Genomic DNA, 24,226 nt, shown 5'->3' on the forward strand with positions numbered 1-24,226 from the left:
AGTGGCCAGTTAGTGGAAGCACAAGGTAGATGTTTCTAATAAAGTGGCCAGTGAGGGGAAGCACAAGGTAGGTGTTTCTAATAAAGTGGCCAGTTAGTGGAAGCACAAGGTAGGTGTTTCTAATAAAGTGGCCAGTGAGTGGAAGCACAAAGTAGGTGTTTCTAATAAAGTGGCCAGTGAGTGGAAGCACAAGGTAGGTGTTTCTAATAAAGTGGCCAGTGAGGGGAAGCACAAGGTAGGTGTTTCTAATAAAGTGGCCAGTGAGTGGAAGCACAAGGTAGGTGTTTCTAATAAAGTGGCCAGTGAGGGGAAGCACAAGGTAGGTGTTTCTAATAAAGTGGCCAGTTAGTGGAAGCACAAGGTAGGTGTTTCTAATAAAGTGGCCAGTGAGTGGAAGCACAAAGTAGGTGTTTCTAATAAAGTGGCCAGTTAGTGGAAGCACAAGGCGGGTGTTTCTAATAAAGTGGCCAGTTAGTGGAAGCACAAGGCGGGTGTTTCTAATAAAGTGGCCAGTGAGTGGAAGCAGAAGGTGGGTGTTTCTAATAAAGTGGCCAGTTAGTGGAAGCACAAAGTAGGTGTTTCTAATAAAGTGGCCAGTTAGTGGAAGCACAAGGCAGGTGTTTCTAATAAAGTGGCCAGTGAGTGGAAGCACAAGGCAGGTGTTTCTAATAAAGTGGCCAGTTAGTGGACGCACAAGGTAGATGTTTCTAATAAAGTGGCCAGTTAGTGGAAGCACAAGGTAGGTGTTTCTAATAAAGTGGCCAGTTAGTGGAAGCACAAGGTAGGTGTTTCTAATAAAGTGGCCAGTTAGTGGACGCACAAGGTGGGTGTTTCTAATAAAGTGGCCAGTTAGTGGAAGCACAAGGTAGGTGTTTCTAATAAAGTGGCCAGTTAGTGGAAGCACAAGGCAGGTGTTTCTAATAAAGTGGCCAGTGAGTGGAAGCACAAGGCAGGTGTTTCTAATAAAGTGGCCAGTTAGTGGACGCACAAGGTAGATGTTTCTAATAAAGTGGCCAGTTAGTGGAAGCACAAGGTAGGTGTTTCTAATAAAGTGGCCAGTGAGTGGAAGCACAAGGCAGGTGTTTCTAATAAAGTGGCCAGTTAGTGGACGCACAAGGTAGATGTTTCTAATAAAGTGGCCAGTTAGTGGAAGCACAAGGCAGGTGTTTCTAATAAAGTGGCCAGTTAGTGGACGCACAAGGCAGGTGTTTCTAATAAAGTGGCCAGTTAGTGGACGCACAAGGTAGGTGTTTCTTATAAAGTGGCCAGTTAGTGGAAGCACAAGGTAGATGTTTCTAATAAAGTGGCCAGTTAGTGGAAGCACAAGGCAGGTGTTTCTAATAAAGTGGCCAGTGAGTGGAAGCACAAGGCAGGTGTTTCTAATAAAGTGGCCAGTGAGTGGAAGCACAAGGCAGGTGTTTCTAATAAAGTGGCCAGTGAGTGGAAGCACAAGGCAGGTGTTTCTAATAAAGTGGCCAGTGAGTGGAAGCACAAGGCAGGTGTTTCTAATAAAGTGGCCAGTTAGTGGAAGCACAAGGTAGGTGTTTCTAATAAAGTGGCCAGTTAGTGGAAGCACAAGGTAGGTGTTTCTAATAAAGTGGCCAGTTAGTGGACGCACAAGGTAGATGTTTCTAATAAAGTGGCCAGTTAGTGGAAGCACAAGGTAGGTGTTTCTAATAAAGTGGCCAGTTAGTGGAAGCACAAGGCAGGTGTTTCTAATAAAGTGGCCAGTTAGTGGACGCACAAGGTAGATGTTTCTAATAAAGTGGCCAGTTAGTGGAAGCACAAGGTAGATGTTTCTAATAAAGTGGCCAGTTAGTGGAAGCACAAGGTAGGTGTTTCTAATAAAGTGGCCAGTGAGTGGAAGCACAAGGTGGGTGTTTCTAATAAAGTGGCCAGTGAGTGGAAGCACAAGGTAGGTGTTTCTAATAAAGTGGCCAGTTAGTGGAAGGACAAGGCAGGTGTTTCTAATAAAGTGGCCAGTGAGTGGAAGCACAAGGTGGGTGTTTCTAATAAAGTGGCCAGTTAGTGGAAGCACAAGGTAGGTGTTTCTAATAAAGTGGCCAGTTAGTGGAAGCACAAGGTAGGTGTTTCTAATAAAGTGGCCAGTTAGTGGAAGCACAAGGTGGGTGTTTCTAATAAAGTGGCCAGTTAGTGGAAGCACAAGGCAGGTGTTTCTAATAAAGTGGCCAGTTAGTGGAAGCACAAGGCAGGTGTTTCTAATAAAGTGGCCAGTTAGTGGAAGCACAAGGTGGGTGTTTCTAATAAAGTGGCCAGTGAGTGGAAGCAGAAGGTGGGTGTTTCTAATAAAGTGGCCAGTGAGTGGAAGCACAAGGCAGGTGTTTCTAATAAAGTGGCCAGTGAGTGGAAGCACAAGGCAGGTGTTTCTAATAAAGTGGCCAGTTAGTGGAAGCACAAGGCAGGTGTTTCGGATTAAGTGCACCATCAACACTAGTTACCAGCAGCTGATATTTCTGTTATAAAGGTATTCAGAAATAATCACGTGTGCGCTTTTGGGTTTGCTTCCGTCTGGTGCTCATGTTGGTGTGATATATTTTATTCGTGTGGAAATGAGCTGCTCATTTTCCTTTCAGTGTGCAAGTTGACCCAAATGTCAGCTTCTGTCTAAAAACAGCTCAGACGTTTAACGGTTTGTAGAAGCAACTGAATAGCTGGTGTCACTGGCTGAGACGGCAGCGCCTTCTAATGTGTCTGCAGGAGCGGCATCAGAAATCATAAAGGTATTCAGCTTTGTGTCAAACCAGGAAAAGCGCCTGAGGGAAGAGAGAAAGTGTCTGCGAGTCACAGCTCACTGCCACACACACTTAAACCGCCCGACCCGCGCCGACTCCTGAACACACGCCTGAAACTTACACCTGTCTGCTTTACCTCAACGCCCTGATTCCTCACCCTGAACCTTTTACAGAGCGTCAAGCAGCATTTTCAGACTGGAGCTGCTCTCAGCGCCTGATATATCCGAATCCTCCGTGTCAGTGGAGACGAAAACAAACACAGTTGTCACAGAACTTAGACACTGAACAACTGCAGGGATAATAAAAATGACCAATTATTAAAGCAATAAGCCACGAGAGGCTGTCATGGGCAGGGTGTTCTTAGGCACGAGTAAAACCGCCTTCCCTCTGATAAAATCCCAGTAATGCGCAGCCTCAAGTGGCTTATTGCTGAGACCAACAAAAAACATGATAAAATACGCAATTTTTCAGAAAATAATTTGTTATTTTTAATAATAATCAACATAAACAGGTATTCTGACAAGAAATTTCTAGAAAAGTTCCTTTAGAGTATGGTATCGTTGCCAAGCAACCACGGACCACTGAATGAGGACAACGTTCAGTTGCCCATCGTTGTGTGTTAACATATAATAACACAGCACTGTTTAAAGCGAAAACATTCATTTTATACATACTTTTTAGTTACTATATTATCACTGAGTCTTATTTAGCACCAATCCAGCGGCGCCCTCCTCTCACACATCTCAAACGGCTCCCTGCTCCCTACATAGTGCACTACATAGCAGTCTAAATACTGGATCCTGCAGCCCAAACACAGCTAACAACAGAACAAAATACAGCTAAGAAACAGTCGATTGGGTCTAAAACACATCCACACTCCATAAAGGAGGCACTGTTTGGACTGTAGTGTGGTCAAGACAACTTGCTGAAGTGCAGGCCGAGCATCAGAACGGGGAAGAAAGGGGATTTAAGGGGCTTTGAACGTGGCGTGGTTGTTGGTGCCAGACGGGCTGGTCTGAGTATTTCAGAAACTGCTGATCTGCTGGGATTTTCACGCTCAACCATCTCTAGGGTTTACAGAGAACGGTCCGAAAGAGGAAACATCCAGTGAGCGGTCAGTTGTGTGGACGAAAATGCCTTGTTGATGTGAGAGGTCAGAGGAGAATGGGCAGACTGGTTCCAGATGATAGAAAGGCAGCAGGAACTCAAATAACCAACCAGAATCTCTGAGGAACGTTTCCAACACCTTGTTGAAAGTCTGCCATGAAGAATTAAGACAGTTCTGAAGGCGAAAGGGGGTCCAACCATTTACTAGCATGGGGTACCTAATAAAGTGGCTGGTGAGTGTATATTGTGGATTTTACAGTGGCTTTGAATGTGGATCAGCCAATCAGATTTTAGGACCTGCATTGCATTCTACTCATTTATTTTTCTATACTCTCTGAAATGGTTTACTTTTGTGTCACGTATCGTGCAAATATCTTTAAGTATTGTGCCTTTTTTCCTTTTTCAATATCACCTACACTCTGAAAAAAGACGGCTCTTCAAGGGTTCTTTAGTAAAGAAAATGGTTCTACATAGAACCTTGAACACGCTAGAACCCTTTGTAGGATTAAAGTGTTCTTCGGCTTGATGGAAAATGTGCATGAATGTGCTATAGATGGTTCTATGTAGAACCTTTTTGAAAAGGGTTCTTCTATGGCTATAAACAGCAGAGGAACTCTTTCGGGTGCTATCTAGAACCATTTTCAAAAAAATTTGGAAAAGAACCATCTAGCACATTCTTCATCAGTTCAAAGAACCCTTTAATCATACAAAGGGTTCCAGAGTGTTCATATTTCCAAATAGTAGCCTCTACTAAAGGACCCCTGAGAAGCATCTTTTAAAGTGTGTGCGTAACGACTGACTGGTATGAACAAGGCAATTAAGTGTTAGTCGACACAGAGGAGGTTTGAGAGAGAAAATCAAATAAAGTTCATCAAGTGCAGCAAAGAAACAACAACAGTGGAGAGCAAAACGTCTGCGGTTCCAGAGCTGCCTTTGTCTCACAGCAGAGGTCACTGATAGGCAGACCGCGGTCTGAGTCCGGACCCAGACGCTGTCCAATGTGGACCTGGACCTATAACCGATAAACTATGGAGAATTATTTAATTTGGATGGGGTTGTCCTGTTTTAATCAGTGTAGCTTTTCTAGCCTTTACGGTAGCTTTATCAGCCGGAGACTCACAGACCAATCACACGCACTGTAAATATGACACATTATGCTACTCAGCCAATCAGATCTGTGCATTACGATGAGCTCTGAGACTCGAGTGAGTGACGCCACACAGGAGAGGGACGAGGAGAGAAACAGCAGTCAGAGAAGAAAGTGAGTCAGAGGGAAGTTATTCCACATGACGAGATCTAAAAAGAGGAAACTGACAGTAAATGTTGTTGAAATCTGACCGAACTGGACTTTATTTGATCTGATGTTCAGTAAATGTTGTTGAAATCTGACCGAACTGGACTTTATTTGATCTGATGTTCAGTAAATGTTGGTGAAATCTGACCGAACTGGACTTTATTTGATCTGATGTTCAGTAAATGTTGGTGAAATCTGACCGAACTGGACTTTATTTGATCTGATGTTCAGTAAATGTTGGTGAAATCTGACCGAACTGGACTTTATTTGATCTGATGTTCAGTAAATGGTGTTGAAATCTGACCGAACTGGACTTTATTTGATCTGATGTTCAGTAAATGGTGTTGAAATCTGACCGAACTGGACTTTATTTGATCTGATGTTCAGTAAATGTTGTTGAAATCTGACCGAACTGGACTTTATTTGATCTGATGTTCAGTAAATGGTGTTGAAATCTGACCGAACTGGACTTTATTTGATCTGATGTTCAGTAAATGTTGTTGAAATCTGACCGAACTGGACTTTATTTGATCTGATGTTCAGTAAATGTTGTTGAAATCTGACCGAACTGGACTTTATTTGATCTGATGTTCAGTAAATGTTGGTGAAATCTGACCGAACTGGACTTTATTTGATCTGATGTTCAGTAAATGGTGTTGAAATCTGACCGAACTGGACTTTATTTGATCTGATGTTCAGTAAATGTTGTTGAAATCTGACCGAACTGGACTTTATTTGATCTGATGTTCAGTAAATGGTGTTGAAATCTGACCGAACTGGACTTTATTTGATCTGATGTTCAGTAAATGTTGTTGAAATCTGACCGAACTGGACTTTATTTGATCTGATGTTCAGTAAATGTTGTTGAAATCTGACCGAACTGGACTTTATTTGATCTGATGTTCAGTAAATGGTGTTGAAATCTGACCGAACTGGACTTTATTTGATCTGATGTTCAGTAAATGTTGGTGAAATCTGACCGAACTGGACTTTATTTGATCTGATGTTCAGTAAATGTTGGTGAAATCTGACCGAACTGGACTTTATTTGATCTGATGTTCAGTAAATGTTGGTGAAATCTGACCGAACTGGACTTTATTTGATCTGATGTTCAGTAAATGTTGGTGAAATCTGACCGAACTGGACTTTATTTGATCTGATGTTCAGTAAATGGTGTTGAAATCTGACCGAACTGGACTTTATTTGATCTGATGTTCAGTAAATGGTGTTGAAATCTGACCGAACTGGACTTTATTTGATCTGATGTTCAGTAAATGGTGTTGAAATCTGACCGAACTGGACTTTATTTGATCTGATGTTCAGTAAATGGTGTTGAAATCTGACCGAACTGGACTTTATTTGATCTGATGTTCAGTAAATGTTGTTGAAATCTGACCGAACTGGACTTTATTTGATCTGATGTTCAGTAAATGTTGTTGAAATCTGACCGAACTGGACTTTATTTGATCTGATGTTCAGTAAATGTTGTTGAAATCTGACCGAACTGGACTTTATTTGATCTGATGTTCAGTAAATGGTGTTGAAATCTGACCGAACTGGACTTTATTTGATCTGATGTTCAGTAAATGGTGTTGAAATCTGACCGAACTGGACTTTATTTGATCTGATGTTCAGTAAATGGTGTTGAAATCTGACCGAACTGGACTTTATTTGATCTGATGTTCAGTAAATGGTGTTGAAATCTGACCGAACTGGACTTTATTTGATCTGATGTTCAGTAAATGTTGGTGAAATCTGACCGAACTGGACTTTATTTGATCTGATGTTCAGTAAATGTTGTTGAAATCTGACCGAACTGGACTTTATTTGATCTGATGTTCAGTAAATGTTGTTGAAATCTGACCGAACTGGACTTCATTTGATCTGATATTCAGCTGTCGACTGTATAAGATGCTGATATTCCTACTCGGCTACTTCAGTAAACAGTATATGGCTCTGAGTCACGATGCATGATGTTCTGGACCTTCACTTGAGCAGATTTTCTCTAACTGAACCTTTTAATTTTAAACACTTCTGTTTTACAGTGAGAACCGAGAACCGAACAGGCTCAGCAGTATGTAACACTGGCGTTAATGTTACTGTAGATAATTACTCAGTTATTACAAGTCACATCCTAAAAGTAATCTCACTAATTACTTCATTTCTACATTATTCTGCACCAAATTATCTCACTGTATAGTAATAATTTCACTAATAAAATTACTTTACCCCTGTGTGGTGCTGCTGTGTTTGTTACTCAGTGGCCTGGTGGACCAACTGCATTATTGTTTGAAATCAATGCAGCTATAATAATTTATGTAAGCATACCAGATGTTTAAAATATCACAGGTGTCCAGGGTTGGGTTCTACTTTAGCAGCTGTAGCCAGTCAGCAGCCTGTCCATGTTGTCCATCCTCACACACCCTCACACACACTAACAGCAGGCCATGTAGGAGGAGAACACAGTGAAGGACACAGCACCTCCACACTTTTACTCCCTACTACACTTTTTGTTGTGTAATTGTGGAGTTTAAGATTATTTCATTATTTCTATTGTTATTATTTCTCCATGTTCACCCAGAATCACTGAGAATCACTAAATCTGCTCCCGCTGAAAAGAACTCAGTGACACATCCCACTCGCAGGACAGATGAACTCACTGTAACGTCGTGACTTTAAGCAGGAAAGTAAATAAATGTAAGCAAACAGTAAAACCACAGTAGGAGCCCCTGCTTTCTTTCACCCCCCACGTTCGGTTTCGTTTACAAGTGTAGACGTTTAGACGAGTGTAATTTAAGACTCAAGTGTCTTCCTGCTTGTTTTTTTTGCTGCCTTTGCTTTCCTGCTTATATATGCAGCCACTGAAATCCAGCTAAGATGGTTTGTGTTCAACACTGCGTTCAAATTTGACTTGAAATGTGACAAAATTTTATTGACTAAATCACAAAAAAACTACAATAATGAAACTGAAAGCTGCTTTTTATGAGACACTCAGCCCTTTAGTAATCTTAGAATCTGAGCTCTGGTTGATCTGCATGTAAACACAGTCACTGAAATAACTTTCATCATGTGAGAAAATCGCTAGTTCAGCCTTTTCTCTCTCAGAGCGGCGCAGAGAGACTTGTTGCTGTGTTTGTCCAGCAGAGTTGATCACTGTAATGATCTTCTTACTGGAGAAAACAGTCCATCCTCTAGAACCCGTACAGAACACGGCAGCATGGATCCTTACAGCATCAACAGAGAGAGCTCATATCACCCTGTTTACACTGCACTGACCGCCTGCTGATGGTTTTTAAAGCTCTAAATTATAGAGATGCAACAATACCACTTTTTCCCTTCCACTGCCTAATCCTTAAGTACTGGCCGATACCAAATACCAATACCGATACTAACTCTATCTTACCTGACTCACATAGAAATCCTGATATTTATACAGTTACATTTGTAAAATATTTTATTTTGGTAAAATCCGTGTTCTGCATCACAAATACACTCAGCTTGTCTAGATTGCATTTTGAAAACATCATTTCTCCACTTTTGTCAATGTTCAGCTTTTGACATAATTTGAAAATGCCTGTTGCTCTTCACATTGTGTGTAAATTTCATGACAAACGGACCAAAAGAAACGGCCCAAATACTCCGAAAATATTCTGGTTCCATTGACTTCCATTAAAAGTAACGTTGTTTTTTTCCTTCTCCTGTAAAGTTACAATTTTGGAGATACAAGGTTTTCTTCCGACCACAGAGACTTATTTGTTGGATTATATTTACTAGATGCTTAAGAAAACTTATTTTAGTTCATTTACTGTATATATTTAGTATTTACTATTATATAATTTGTAATAACAGCCATGTTTAGCTAGCTAGCTACCGAGACACCAGCATAGTATTAGTGATTTTTTCTGCTTGTTATGAAGGAAAGAACCACAGTAAACTGAAACGACATTAAACTAAGAGAATATGACAGTTATTGTAATTTGTGGGTTTCTTTGGTCTGTTGTGTTCCATCCGGCCCGTTTTGTTTTCTTCTCATAAAACTGTTTGGAGCCTCTGAAAAACCTCCGTTTGGAGGGTCATGTAGCCCCAACACTTCGCCCCTCTATCTCACCAAGAATCAGGACACCCCACCCCTAGACGTGAATGCGTAAACGGAGGAGTAGGGCTGAGTGGTAGAGGCGAGGCGTGACATGGGATTGGGCTAAAGGGCTGCAGGCTGAATATACAGAAGTATTCAAATATGTCAATGTTTGTGACATCACAAAAACCCTGAATTCAATACAGGCTGTTGCTGCACACGGACCCACAGAGTTCAGCTCTCCATGATATGGGCCCTTTAAATCCTGAAACCTATCTCGTCTGAGATCACTCGAAACGAGAAAAAGTAAATGTCAAGAAAAACATGAAAGCGCGGACAATCTGAACTGGACATTTCTTGGACAAACAACGAGCACAGGGTCTAACAAGCCTCCTCCGTGTTGAGTGCAGTTTATGTCCCTCGAAGAGTGACAAACCAGCACCTCACGAGAGACCGAAAGACTGAGAGAGCGAGAAAAAGGGGGAAAGGAGCAGAAGGAGAAAAAAACTGTAATGAAACAGGGCGAGGAAGACGGGAGTGTTAAAAGATAGAAAAATGAATGGATGACAAGAGGAATGAGGGGAGTGACGAAGGGGGAGAAACTCCTTAACCTTTCAGAGCGAAATAGAGTGACTGTGTGTGTGTGTGTCTCAGGTTTATGGCACATTGTAGGGACCAAAACCAGTTTACACACTCACACTGTGGGGACCTTTCTTCCTCGTGGGGACCAGCTTGTGGTAAATCATTAAGTTTTAAGGTAAAGACATGTTTTAAGGTTATAGTCAGGGTTAGGTTTAGTTAAAGCCTCCAGAACATGAGTAAAAGACTATGTAACATCCCCACAATACACAGAACACAAACGTGTGTGTGTGTGTGTGTGTGTGTGTGTAATCCCCTCACAGACGGCTCTGTTGGCTGACTGATGCCGGAGCGCTCCACATGAAGGCCTAATGGAAGGGTTGGATTATCCGCCCACACTGACACCCCTGTAATCTGGGGTCAAGTGGTACAATCCATTTGATGCTGCAATCAAAATCTCTCTTTAACAACAATACGTTTACTGCAGGCCATTATCTCTGCAGAGAAAAGCAGTTCAATTGTATTTGATTGAGAGGGAAGCGCATTACGGTGCGCAGAGGAGGAAGCTAACCCTCTCTCCAGCGCTGTCACAGCTGTAGAATCAGCCGCGACTGAGAGGTGATAAACTATGATTAAAATACTGCATCTGCTTTATTTATAATGTATAATTAAACAGAAATCAAATTAACCTTTCCTTTACAGCGGAATTCCCACCATTTCTCTAAATTCCCGCATAATTCAATCATTGACATTGGTGGTCGTGGTGGTGGCAGGAACCAGGGGTCACCATGACTACAACACAGATATAGACATTTTATTTACCATCCAGAACCACCAGAGAACCTACACGAGTCTTCTGAGCTTATATAGAATGTTGAAGATGGTAAATGAAGGGGTTAGTATAAACCATTCAGCTCTCAGTAGCAGTAACTCTAACCAATCAGCTCTCAGTAGCAGTAACGCTAACCAATCAGCTCTCAGTAGCAGTAACGCTAACCAATCAGCTCTCAGTAGCAGTAACTCTAACCAATCAGCTCTCAGTAGCAGTAACGCTAACCAATCAGCTCTCAGTAGCAGTAACGCTAACCAATCAGCTCTCAGTAGCAGTAACTCTAACCAATCAGCTCTCAGTAGCAGTAACGTTAACCAATCAGCTCTCAGTAGCAGTAACTCTAACCAATCGGCTCTCAGTAGCAGTAACGCTAACCAATCGGCTCTCAGTAGCAGTAACGCTAACCAATCAGCTCTCAGTAGCAGTAACGCTAACCAATCAGCTCTCAGTAGCAGTAACGCTAACCAATCAGCTCTCAGTAGCAGTAACGCCAACCAATCAGCTCTCAGTAGCAGTAACGCTAACCAATCAGCTCTCAGTAGCAGTAACTCTAACCAATCAGCTCTCAGTAGCAGTAACGCCAACCAATCAGCTCTCAGTAGCAGTAACGCCAACCAATCAGCTCTCAGTAGCAGTAACGCCAACCAATCAGCTCTCAGTAGCAGTAACGCCAACCAATCAGCTCTCAGTAGCAGTAACGCTAACCAATCAGCTCTCAGTAGCAGTAACTCTAACCAATCAGCTCTCAGTAGCAGTAACGCTAACCAATCAGCTCTCAGTATCAGTAACGCTAACCAATCAGCTCTCAGTAGCAGTAACGCTAACCAATCAGCTCTCAGTAGCAGTAACGCTAACCAACCAGCTCTCAGTAGCAGTAACTCTAACCAATCAGCTCTCAGTAGCAGTAACACTAACCAATCAGCTCTCAGTAGCAGTAACACTAACCAATCAGCTCTCAGTAGCAGTAACTCTAACCAATCAGCTCTCAGTAGCAGTAACACTAACCAATCAGCTCTCAGTAGCAGTAACACTAACCAATCAGCTCTCAGAAGCAGTAACTCTAACCAATCAGCTCTCAGTAGCAGTAACTCTAACCAATCAGCTCTCAGTAGCAGTAACACTAACCAATCAGCTCTCAGTAGCAGTAACACTAACCAATCAGCTCTCAGTAGCAGTAACACTAACCAATCAGCTCTCAGTAGCAGTAACACTAACCAATCAGCTCTCAGTAGCAGTAACACTAACCAATCAGCTCTCAGTAGCTCCATTCAGCCCATTCACTGAAGACTCCCTCACGCGCCCCTTCAGCTTCATGCAGTCATATTTTTGATAAGAGGAGAATTAGGAAGTGTTCAGGCTCTGGTGGAGCACACAGCTCTGGTTCTACACGCTAAGCTTGATAAAATGATGTAACTGTTGCAAACAGGGCCGAACTCGCCGGCGCCTCGCTCTGCCCCAGTGTCGTCCTCGCCGGATTCGCAGCATTACTGTTAAATGCTTAAGCCTATGTGGTCTAACTAGTACAGCAAAGTAATTCATAAATCATAATCAAACGTCTAAATCCATCACTCACATTTAAGCCACATCCAAACACAAGAAGGTTACGATTATTTTTGCATTATTTTTATATGAATTCAACCAGCCATTCTAGTTCCAGTCTTCTAAGCCTTGATCGAAGCTGCTCGGGCCTTTCTGCCTCTGGAGAAAAGCAGCCCTGAATTATGGTCATGAGACAAATCAGCTCACCTCTGCTGACACCTACACACCTGAGACTAGACCCGCCAACACACACACCCACAAACACACAGCAAGGTGGGCCATGTGGTATTCATTGCTGGAGATGTTAGGGATGCAAACTGTCCTCCGCAGTTGGACGAGTAAACAAAGCATGGCATATGGTCCCGTCCGGAATCAACAGCAGCCTTTTCCCACTCAAACCTCGCAATCAGCTTTAGTTTACCAAACGCCTCTCTGACTGTAAGAGCAGCTCCGGCGCTGCCTGCATGTGCTGCTGGAATTATCATAAACACGAGTTCCCGTACGAACGTGCTTTCAAGTCATAATTACAGGCGGAAGCTCCGTAAACAATCCAGAAACCGAAGTTTCCAACTTGTTACCGATCTCTGATCTTTGATGACAGGCGAAAGGGCTGCTTCAGCAGTCCTTATAAAGAATTCTTTACTTTCCCGAATGCGACTTCCTTTCGTAGTCACCAATCAGAGCGTGGACATTTGCTTACATTCGAAATGTAAGGAAGACAGCAAGTAGCAGTAACTATCTAACGTTAGCGACCAAAGTAAGCTTTCTCTAGCATCCTGATGTCTTCCGTGTTTCCCACTACAAAGAACTTGAATGCAAAGACATTTTACCATTTCATGAAAAACATGAACTCATAGGACTTGATGGCAGCAATGCATATCAAAAAAGTCGGGACAGGACCAATTCGCACCTAACTCACATGACTGAGTATAAGAGCATTTTAGAGAGTCTCTCAGAAGCAAAGACGGGCAGAGGTTCACCAATCTGAGGAATAATTTCAGAAAAATGTTACTTTAGAAACTTTAGATATCCAAACATCTACAGTCTATATCATCTAAAGATTCAGAGAATCTGGAGAAATCCCCGTAGGCAAGAGACAAGGCCGACGGTCACTATTGAATGCTCGTGATCTTCAGGCCCTCAGGCGGCACCGCATTAAAAACAGTACTGCAAATCACTGCATGGGCTCAGAAACACTTCCAGAAATCACTGTCTGTGAACACAGTTTGCCATCAATCAAAACAAAGGCAAGTTAAAGCTGTATCATGCAAAGAAGAAGCCATACTGTATGTCAATACAATCCAGAAACGCTGCCACCTTCTCTGGGCCAAAGCTCATTTAAAATGGACTGAGCTCACACACCAAACACAAACCCTGTTCTAATCATTATCTTTCTCTTTTTCCCCTCATGTCCTGAGCTGCTGTCTGGAGGTGTCCATCCAGGGTCCCTGTGCTTTTTCACAGGCGTGCCCCGCTCTTCAGCAAAGTATAAAACCATTCTAACCTCTTTTTCTTCCCTCCCACTCTGTTCTCTCTCTCTGTCTCTCTCGCATGCGTCGAGATGTTCGGTTGGCCTGTCTGGAGGTGCCGATTCGTGTTTGCAGCACTCTGGAATCGGCCCTGTCCCGCTCAACAGAGATTAACACAACCCTTCTAACCTATCTTTCTTCCCTCCCACTCCGTTCTCTCTCTCTATCTCTCTCACATGTGTCGAGATGCCCCGTTGGCCTGTCTGGAGGTGCCCCATTCGTGGTTCCAGCGTTCCAGCCATCTTTTTGCACTCTCTTTGTACTGTTGTTCTTGTTTCTGTTCTGTTTCTTCTGTGCGGGTCGACCCACGGGGGTTGGGTTCCTCGGACTGAGCCTTGGTCCCTTCTAAGGTTTCTTCCTCTTAAAGGGAGTTTTTCCTTACCACTGTAGTCACCACAAAATTGGCTTCACTGTGGTGATGCTCATAAGAGGCGTGGACCTGTTTTTCTGTAAAGCTGCTTTGTGACAACCTTGTTGTAAAAAGCGCTATATAAATAAACTTGAATTGAATTGAATTGAATTGAAAATGGAAAACTGTTCTTAGGTCAGATTAATCCAAATTTGAAATTCTTTTCGGAAACCATGGACGCCGTGTGCTGCGGACTCAAGAGGAGAGGGACCATCCAGCTTGTTATCAGCGCACAGTTCAAAAGCCTGCATATCTCTGATGGTCCGGCGTTGCATTAGCAACCTCAAATATGAGGAAAATAGAACATGCTGGACAACAAGCTAAAGTTACTGGTCAGAGCTTGTTTTCTGTAAAATGCGCAACTTTCCGAAAGCTGCCATGCTTTCAACTACAAAGCGCTGGAATGCAAAGATTTTGTAAGTAAAACTTCTACAGTGGGGTAAATGTTAGAAAGATACTATAATAGCTTTTATAATATAGTGTACTGTAATAGTTAGCTAATATCAGCGATCAAAGTAGGACTGGTCTCCCAAACATTCCAATAACTTCACCGTGTCCAAAGCACTTAAACTCAAGGATGAGGTTTTTATAATTGGGAAAAAGTTAGAAAGATACCAAAATCAACCAGATGAGCCAACTAGCTAGCAGTGAAATTAGCCTACATTTTCCTAAATATGCACAAAAACCAACAGCTTTGTAAACACAACACTATGTGACCAAAGTAGGCCATTCTAGTTTAACTTGGATTACACTTTAGCAACTGCTAATGCTGTTTGGATGACTGGCCAAACTCCAGGCTGCACTAGCCACTAGCCACCATGGCTACCGCAGTGTAATCTGGTATCTGCCAGAAAACAAAAGCTTAAAAAGCCTGCCGGTGTTTTTGCTGCTCTTAGGTGAACATTATCTAAGCTACTGGGTTAAAAGGTAGATAACAATAGCGGTCATGGAGGAATGTTTTCCAAACATGCACAAGAACTTCCTGTCCGAAGCACTTAAGTTTGAAGACTTTGTTTGGCTATTTAACCAGCTAGCGGTGAAATTAATACTAAAAAAAAAACAGCTAACTAACTGGACTGCATTCAGAACCATTACAGAGCAGCAGTTTAATAAAAATAATGTCCAAAATTCCACTATTTCAATAATATGGCTCTCAGAAAGCGGGACAGGATTATATAACGGAGGGAACGCCGTGATCCACGCCCGTGTCTGTGTGAGGCGTATTGTCTCTGTGGTGTTTATGTGTAGATACGATTGTGCAGTTGGTGATTAACTGGCAAATAAGTTAGCTTCTTATTCAAACTTCGCTGTTCCACCTTAAACGGTGCAGCTTCAGGCACCAGAAAGTGTCTGCCGTGCCATTTAAGGTGGAACTGGAAAACCTGAACAAGAAGCCGGCCAATAGGAGCTCCAGCTCCGTCCTTCTCACTGTGTTTAGGGGGTTTATTTTATTTCTATGTGTGTTTAATTAGATGTTACTCACACACTGATGGATTTGCTGATGTGTGTGTTTGTGTTTCTCTCGCTAAACTCGGTGCAGACTGAATGCTCTCCTGCTGGTCTTGATGGCTAATTGGCACCATCAGTTACTAAAGCAGTAGAAGCTCCCGAGAGCAGCAGTGCAGCCTGGATTAATCCGAGTCTGATGGTTACTAAAAATCAAATGTGGTGTAAATGGGTGGAGTAATGAGGAAGCTGTGGCTGATTTAATCCCGGGACTCTTCGTCTCTCAGGACGAGTGAATCTGTTCCCGAGCGGAGCTTGACCTCCCCAATATGGCGGACGCTCAGACGCATCGCCTCAGACAGAGAACAGCAGACGACGCTGCGTCTAGGTGTGGATATTTATGGCCGGCGAATCTTGGCTCAGTTACTGAGTTACTAAGTAGCTAACAATAGCAGTCAAAGTAGCACACGCTTCCCAAACGTGCGCACTTCCTGACATCCAGGAGTGAATACGACCAGCATCTTCAGGAATATGACAGGGCAGCATGAATCCGAGGTCCAACAGGCCTTTCTCAATCAGTCTTCAAGGCAGCAAGAGGGCAAGGCCGACTCTGCCACCACTGTTCGGCATTTCTCTACTTTTTTCCTTCCTTTTCCTTAAAACGTTTTAATTCGAAACGCTTAACCCAGTTAACCGAGCTTTTATCTGCCTCCAATTAGCAACCGATTCATTAAATATTGAGCGAGGCTGTGAAGGATTAATTTTTAATGTGCATTTGAGGCGGAGAGTTGTACAACAACTTCCCCCGGAGCGATGCAGAGAGACAGCCTGCGCTCACAAACGCTTACACTCGTTTACCGAGCGTTTAAAAAAAAAAAGAAGAAGCAGCAGCAGCGCCGCTCGCTTCCTCAAACACAGCCAGGCGTGACGCCCTCCCTGACCCATCGCGCATCAACATCTCTCTCTGATGCGGAGGCATCCGCTCTGAAACCAGCAGGTACGCTTAAATCATTCTAATCACATATTTACTTCGAAAACTGTGCAGAAAGTGCATCTGAATGCTGCCGGGCTGAACTCGGGCCCTTAAGCCACAGGCGTTTCTGAAGTTTCTCTGCATTTGCAACCACAAACGGAGGCACGAGTCACAGGAAGAATGCAGAACAGGCTCAGGATAGCGCGCGTCTGGCCGAAGGGCCCGGCTGATGGGCCGCGTGTAAACAAGTTGACCTTTTCAGGTACCTGAAGAACATCTCGCCTGGCACGGCTGCTCGGCGACTCTCGCCACGAGTCTCCTCACCAAAACTGGCTCAGTGGATTCACGTCGTTCCTCTCCTTTAAACTTCAAATCTTTAATATCTCAATGATCCTGAAGGTCAATAACCTCTTACCGACCAGGGTGTGTTTCGGGTTTGTCCATCTGAATCTGTGTGACCAAATCTTAAGGCAAATTTTTCAGTAGCTGCATGAAATAAATGTACATTTTTACTTTATTTATTTATTTATTTATTTATTTTTAAAAGCTCCTCAAACGAACAGAACGTGTGTTTTATGATTTCCACGCATCACCATACGCTTACGATTTACGTCACCGTCTATTAGACTGGAGAGAAGAGCTACAGCCTCACACGACGCCCAGCTTCTGAATGGAGCTTATGGAGTATGAACGTTATGAAGAACATGATGAAGAGCGTTTTGGAGCCAGCGGTGGTCCCGAGGAGTTGAAGAGGTTAAGCCGAGTCAGATTTGGAAAAAAACATCATTCACAGTGAAGTAACACAAGCAACGGAGTGTAAAGCTAGAAAAACGAAATTTCTCCGGCCTTGTTCACGCTTGGAATTAGCGTCCATCTCGAGTGGTCTGATCGGAAGTTTTCGAGGGTTGGAACTGAGTTACGAGGGGTACTGGTTCAAATCTTTACGTATGGAACAGGACAACAACCAAATCCTCACTGCTGGGCTTTAGGTGTAACTAAAGCCCAGCAGTGAGGAGCTGAACTTTCCCCTCCTCTGCTGCCCCTGCAGACGGGCAGGGTCGCCTACAGGGGCAAGATGACACTCGAAAACAAGGGGCAGGGTTAAACATAAGAAATGGGACCGGGCCTGAGGCTCTTCTACTGATCAAGAGCAACCACTGAAACAAAGTACCTGGAAGGTCTTTAAGAATGAATAAACTCCTTGATCTGTATCTGCTGGCTTTTTGAGCCTCTTGCTGTCTTCAAGTGTCCATTTCTACAGACGAGTCGTCCAGTTGTGCACATAGAAGAGCACTGACCAATAGAATGGGACACTCCAGAGAGGCCAAGCGGGGGCTAAGGTGGGCTAATTGGGCTGCGAATCAGCGGAATCTGCGTTCCCTGGAGCGATGGAGCTCCATCCAGTATCGTTGGGGTGAGCTGGAGTGACCCAGAACCGATCAACATCAGTACCTGACCTCACTAATGCGCAGTCAAATCCTCACAGCAATGTTCAACATCTAGTGTAAAGCCTTCCCAGAAGAGTCGAGGCTGTTACCGTAGCACCGACTCACCATTAATACCCTTCATTCCGGAAAAAAGGACAGAGAGCAGCAGAGAGAGTCTCAGTCCAGGGCACTTGTTTTTGGGACAGAATCACTGACATGACCTCTGGTGTGGAGACCCAGAGGAGGCGGAGCATGCTGGGATTTTGATGCCTGAGGGGCGACATACATACATACTTTTGCCCACACAGGACAATAAGCGACATAACGAAGGAGCAGTGGGGCGTGAAGTGACCCCGAGTCTCTCAGGGCCGAATGTTCGGAGCCTTCCGCTCCAGTTTCAGGACAAAGTGGACGCGTTCTAAACCGCATCATGTGTGAAAAGGAACAAACGAGGCGAAATGCTCAGTTTGTGGTTCGTTCACACGGGAAACTCTTCTCTTCCTCAAGCAGAGATGCTGATCACACTTTCCACTAGATGTGGTCAAGCCTGAGGCGGCCGGCTCGCTCTGGTTTTCCTCAAACCGGACTAATCAAGTGTCATTTAGAGCCTAAATCTAGGAAAACTGAGTTTGATGTAGGATTTAAAGTTAAGGTTTCATATAAACGGTATTATAAGTCCATAAGAGGCCGTTTAGGAAAATGTGAATGAACATGAAAACGTATTTGTGATGTCACGGAAAACAATGCCTACAGCCTACAGCCTACAGCCGTTTAGCCCCGCCCACTCGCTGTGAAGTTATAAGGAGTGTTTCATCCTGGGCTGCTTTTTAAATGAGGCACAGCCAATCACAACATAGCTCGTTTACATATCGCAGTCTTAAAGGCGCAAAAACGGCCTGATTTGATTTGAGCCTGAAGTCATAAGGCTGGAAAATGGACACGTGAAGCTGAATTTTGGCTGTTTTTGCTGCATAAAGCTTCACAAACTTTATAAATGGATCTCATAGTTGTAGAAAAACTAAAATATAAAACACAAAAATGCAAAATACAGGCGTTTATCACATTAACACTTCATATAGCATACTGCCCACCTGTGTGGCACAATTACGTAATCTCACCTAAGACTACATATTAAAAAATGATGGAATTTTCTTTATTTGAATGTAATAAATTATAATATAGTCCATCAACGCAATTATTACCTAATAATCATATTAGCTAACAATCTTGCAATGTATTCTATTCATGTGGAAATATAACTCATTCAATGCATTGCTTTTTTCAGAGTTCTTCGGAGAACCACTTTCAGCTCCCTAGAGAACCTTTCAAAGGACGAACCACATCTGTAAGTGCGATGTGCAAGTGTGACGAACCTTAAAGGTGAAATCCTGATTTTGAAAAATCTCAGCATAATTAAACAGTTAACGCTCCGAGTCAGAGCCGTTCACAGTGGTGGTGATGGGAACCAGACGTCCCTCTAAAAGCTCCTACAGAAAGTTCCTACATGAACTGGTTCTGAATTCACTGCCTGATGACTGAGACGCTGTTTTATGAGAGTTTAGAGAACTTCAACTCCATTCATGGTGGAGGGAGACATGCAGGGCGCTGTGCGGCAAAATAGTCCCCAAAGAAAACTCATTATTCCAGATTTTCCACTATTTTCCATCATCAACATTCCATATAAGCTCAGAAGACTCATGTAGGTTCTCTGGTGGTTCTGGATGGTTAATAAAGTGTCTATATCTGTGTTGTAGTCATGGCGACACCTGGTTCCCATCACCACCACTGTAAAGACGTCTGAACCATTTCACACCAAACCCGCTCTCTTTTGGTGGAATTCCCCGTAAAAGCTCAAGGAACCTCAGGAAGGGTGTATAAGTTACGGACGGACGTTTAGGGACCGGGTGAAAGTGCCTGAGCCATTTCACTTCCTCCTGACACAGATCACGGCTCCTGTGGCACAATCACGTACCTTCTGTTGAGGGAATTCCAGTAGATGGGCTCCATGTTGCCCGCCTCGACCCGTGCGCGCTCCAGCAGGAAAATCAGCAAAAATCCCAAAGCATGAGCGCCCATCTCCCTCCAGCAGGACACTCTGACGAGGAGAGGAGCGTCCAGAGACCAAAAAACAGGAGGAAGGGGTGAAGTTACAGGACTCCTTCAAAGCGTGAAGATATGGCCTGACTTCAACCTCCACATCTGAGCAGCAGCAGGAATAAAAACAAGACCAAAGCCAGTGGAAAGCTGCTCAGAACCGGCCGGCGGACCCCCAAACTCTATTGCATAGACTGCAGGTGGGTGACTGGACACTGTATTTAGCTACATTTCCGGACACTTCACTCATAGCAGGACCATTTGTCGGCTTCAGGAGTGTCGGAAGGCGAAAGACGAGGGATAGGCATTCAAGGGCAAGCTGGAGAAGTGAGGCTCACCGGGATCCAAAGAGGCAAAACAGACAAAAACATGGCAAAAAGGAGGCAGAAGGTCTGATCGGTCTGAGCCGAGGGGCTCCACTGAATCCGGGAGTGCTGCACTCACTCGGGCTGATGCTCTCCAGCTCCACTGAGTGTGTCTCGGAGGGGAAACACTCCACTAGCAGCTGCAGGAGCCTAAAACAGGGACCCTCTCTCCACGGTCCATCCTCTGTCCTGGGAAAAAGGAGCTTCCCTCCATCCGAGTCCTGCTGCTTTGGGGTGGAAGAATCCCTCCAGCCTGTTCCTGGGTGAAGACTGGAGGACTGAAGTTGTGCTGCTGCACTTTTGCTTCTCCTTCACGTCTCCTGCTGATCTTCTGCCCCACGCGGCGCCTCCAGACTCATCCTGGATTCATCCGGAGGAGGAGGAAAGGCGCACAAAGGGGAAATGCGGCGAGGACGAGCGCGGAGAGCGACGCGAGGAAGGAGAGCTCGAGTCAGGAGCTCGGCTCACTCAACCCCTCGCGTGGAGAGAGAGAGAGAGGGAGAGAGAGAGAGAGAGAGAGAGAGAGAGAGAGAGAAGACTCCGCCTCGCGCTCGTGGCTGGACAGTGCAGCAAATATTAAATTAAATAAACAAGAAAGAAAGAAAGAAAGAAAGAAAGAAAAACAACCAAGGAACGAAAGAAAGAAAGAGCGAAAGAAAGAAAGAAAGAGCGAAATCCTGCTTTCTTTGCCCACCGCCCACTTTCTGCCCCACTCAGACGCCCAGCTCGTGCCCTCGCTTGGCTTATTTCAGCTTTTATGTCAGTTTAAGTTCAGTGTGTGATAAACACGCCGAATGCGGTCGTTTCCGCGCTCGGAGTTCAGGCGAATGGAGCCGAAGCTGCTGTTTGACTCTCACTCCGCTCTGACGCGCCGCAAACGCTCTGCAGTGCTGCAGCGCCACGGCGCCGGCGCCGCCTCGTGGACGCACCGTGGAATTACAACGACTTTAATGTAGAGCCACTTACTGTATAGCTGCACTCTGTAGTTCTACAGTTACAGACTGTAGTCCATCTGTTTCTCTGATACTCTGTTACCCTGTTCTTCAGTGGTCAGGATCCCCATGGACCCTCACAGAGCAGGTGCTGTTTGGGTGGTGGGTCATTCTCAGCAGTAACACTGACGCTGGTACCAGTGGATCAGACGCAGAGTTCTTAGCTGCCGTGTCCACTCACTGTCCACTCTATTAGACACTCCAACCTTGTCGGTCCACCTTGTAGATGTAAAGTCAGAGACGACAGCTCATCTGCTGCTGTTGGTCATCCTCTAGTCCATCAGTGGTCACAGGACGCTGCCCACAGGACGCTGCTGGCTGGATATTTTTGGTTCTCAGTCCAGCAGCGACTCTAAGGTGTTTAAAAACTCCAGCAGCACTGCTGTGTCTGATCCACTCAGACCAGCACAACACACACTAACACACCACCACCACGTCAGTGTTATTGCAGTGCTGAGAATGACCCACCACCCAAATAGTACCTGCTCTGTGAGGGTCCATGGGGGTCCTGACCACTGAAGAACAGGGTAACAGAGTATCAGAGAAACAGATGGACTACAGTCTGTAACTGTAGAACTACAGAGTGGAACTGAACGGTCAGTGGAGCTGATAGAGTGGCCAGTGCGTGTTGGTGTATCTGTAGCCGCTTAGGGCCTCTAAGTGACAAGTGGGATTAGTCACTTAGGAAACTGTCCTGGTCATAAATAAGATTTTTTTGTTTTGATTGAAAAATTGTTTTTTTTTTGTTGTTTTTATTTTAAAGTTTTTCACTAATCGTAAATACACATTTGTCCAAAGTGAAACACTGCCCTCTGGGGAAACTGACCGAGTCAGAGTCGTTCACAGTGGTGGTGATGGGAACCAGACGTCCCCCTCTAAAAGCTCCTCACAGTGGTGGTGATGGGAACCAGACGTCCCTCTAAAAGCTCCTCACAGTGGTGGTGATGGGAACCAGACGTCCCTCTAAAAGCTCCTCACAGTGGTGGTGATGGGAACCAGACGTCCCTCTAAAAGCTCCTCACAGTGGTGGTGATGGGAACCAGACGTCCCTCTAAAAGCTCCTACAGAAAGTTCCTACATGAGCTGGTTCTGAATTCACTGCCTGATGACTGAGACGCTGTTTTATGAGAGTTTAGAGAACTTCAACTCCATTCATGGTGGAGGGAGACATGCAGGGCGCTGTGCGGCAAAATAGTCCCCAAAGAAAACTCATTATTCCAGATTTTCCACTATTTTCCATCATCAACATTCCATATAAGCTCAGACGACTCGTGTAGGTTCTCTGGTGGTTCTGGATGGTAAATAAAGTGTCTATATCTGTGTTGTAGTCATGGCGACGCCTGGTTCCCATCACCACCACTGTAAAGAGACCTGAACCGTTTCACACGCTGAGTTATGTAGAAATGTTCTGGAATTCTCTTTAATAGCACCGTAACTATAACTTCACCTTGAAAAATAATCATTAAACACTCGCAGTAATGTGTGAATCTGTTGAACCTCTCATGGTTGGGAGGCCTTTTTCAGGACTCGCCTACTACAGATTATTAAAAACGTGCCATTCATCTGTAAACGGAACTCATTCACTCCTCTGACGTGCCTGGTCGGGAATACTCAACGCTCACAGAGAAACTAACAACTAAAGCAGTTCAGAAAGAAATTCAACATAAAAAAAATGAGATATGAGACCACAACCGTGGGTGAAGACGGTCTGGAATAAGTAATAAAGGGTGCAAGAGAGGAACATAAACATATTAAAGCATGAGAGACGTTTCTATCAGACGAGGAGACGTTTATCCAAACGTCTGTCTGCCAGGCGGATCTCTGAAACGAGACAAGCTGCCCAGCGGAAGGGCAGTGAGGGGGCAGTCGGGGGTCAAGATGCAGTAAGCAAAGCTGCAGTATGAAGGTTTATGATGCTTAAGGGCGAAAAAAACAACAAAAGCCCAGAAGAAAAGTGCGAGTCAGGCGAGGAGGGAGCAGCCAATCAGCAGGCTTGTTTCTGGCTCAGCATCATTCTGTGCCTGTTTACTCTGTCAGATACTAACATGTAAACCAAGTCATTCAGAGCGGCCTGACGCGAAAGCCTTTTGGCCCCAAAACGTTTTGAAACCTTTGCATGGTGGAGGGATACATAATATGCAGGGTGTTGTGAGGCAAAATAGTCCCCAAAGGAAACTTTTTATTCCCTACTTATTATTTATTAGGGGTGGGAATCTTCAGGCACCCCACGATTCGATTCAGACGCTGCGATGATAAAACGATTATCGATGCGTCTTTCAGGATTCCTATTTTCCCGCAGCCTGAGGACTCGGTACTCTGAAAGCAAAGTATCCGTAATGATCCATAGTGCGACTGGACGGCGCTCACTCACTGCTCTTGTTCGGAGCACACGAGACGCTGCTGCCACTCATCGGCGATCAAATGCGCCGTTAGGGGGAAACGAGGTCCAGCGGTAACGGACGTCCACGCAGCAGTTACAGCCGTCCGACCCGGTTTCTTTAGTGACTTTAGAACTTCGGTTTTGGTCTCGTTGTTTTAGGAGCCCCGCTGGCGACATCCTGTATAAACAAAATAATAATGCGTGGTCTTATTAACGCGTGGGAACGAGATGATTAAGTTGTGGCCATGACTTAATAAGGCATGGGAATGATCACGGCTTATTAACTCATGGCCACACATTATTTTTTATTTATACAGGAGGTCACCGGCGGGGCTCCGTACGTTGTGGAGAGTCAGGGGTCGCCGTGTCGGTAAGATGTCGAGACTGGCCTGGTTCCCATCACCACCACCGTAAAGACGTCTGAACCACGTC

The 24,226-nt window shown here is 44.4% G+C and overlaps 1 protein-coding gene across 1 annotated transcript in view; it reads right to left on the reverse strand.

Annotated features, from left to right (window-relative positions):
• efnb3a (ephrin-B3a) overlaps nt 1-20,909 on the reverse strand; it is an 86,417-nt gene extending 65,508 nt beyond the window's left edge. The window contains exon 1 of the mRNA XM_017723931.2: nt 19,936-20,909. Within this exon, the coding sequence (XP_017579420.1) occupies nt 19,936-20,039 (104 nt within the window). The 5' untranslated portion in view covers nt 20,040-20,909. The remainder of the gene's footprint in view (nt 1-19,935) is intronic.
• Between the last annotated feature and the right edge of the window lie 3,317 nt (nt 20,910-24,226).

Source organism: Pygocentrus nattereri, chromosome 18 (assembly GCF_015220715.1).
Source record: "Pygocentrus nattereri isolate fPygNat1 chromosome 18, fPygNat1.pri, whole genome shotgun sequence".
In the NCBI taxonomy this organism is placed as follows: Eukaryota; Metazoa; Chordata; class Actinopteri; order Characiformes; family Serrasalmidae; genus Pygocentrus; species Pygocentrus nattereri.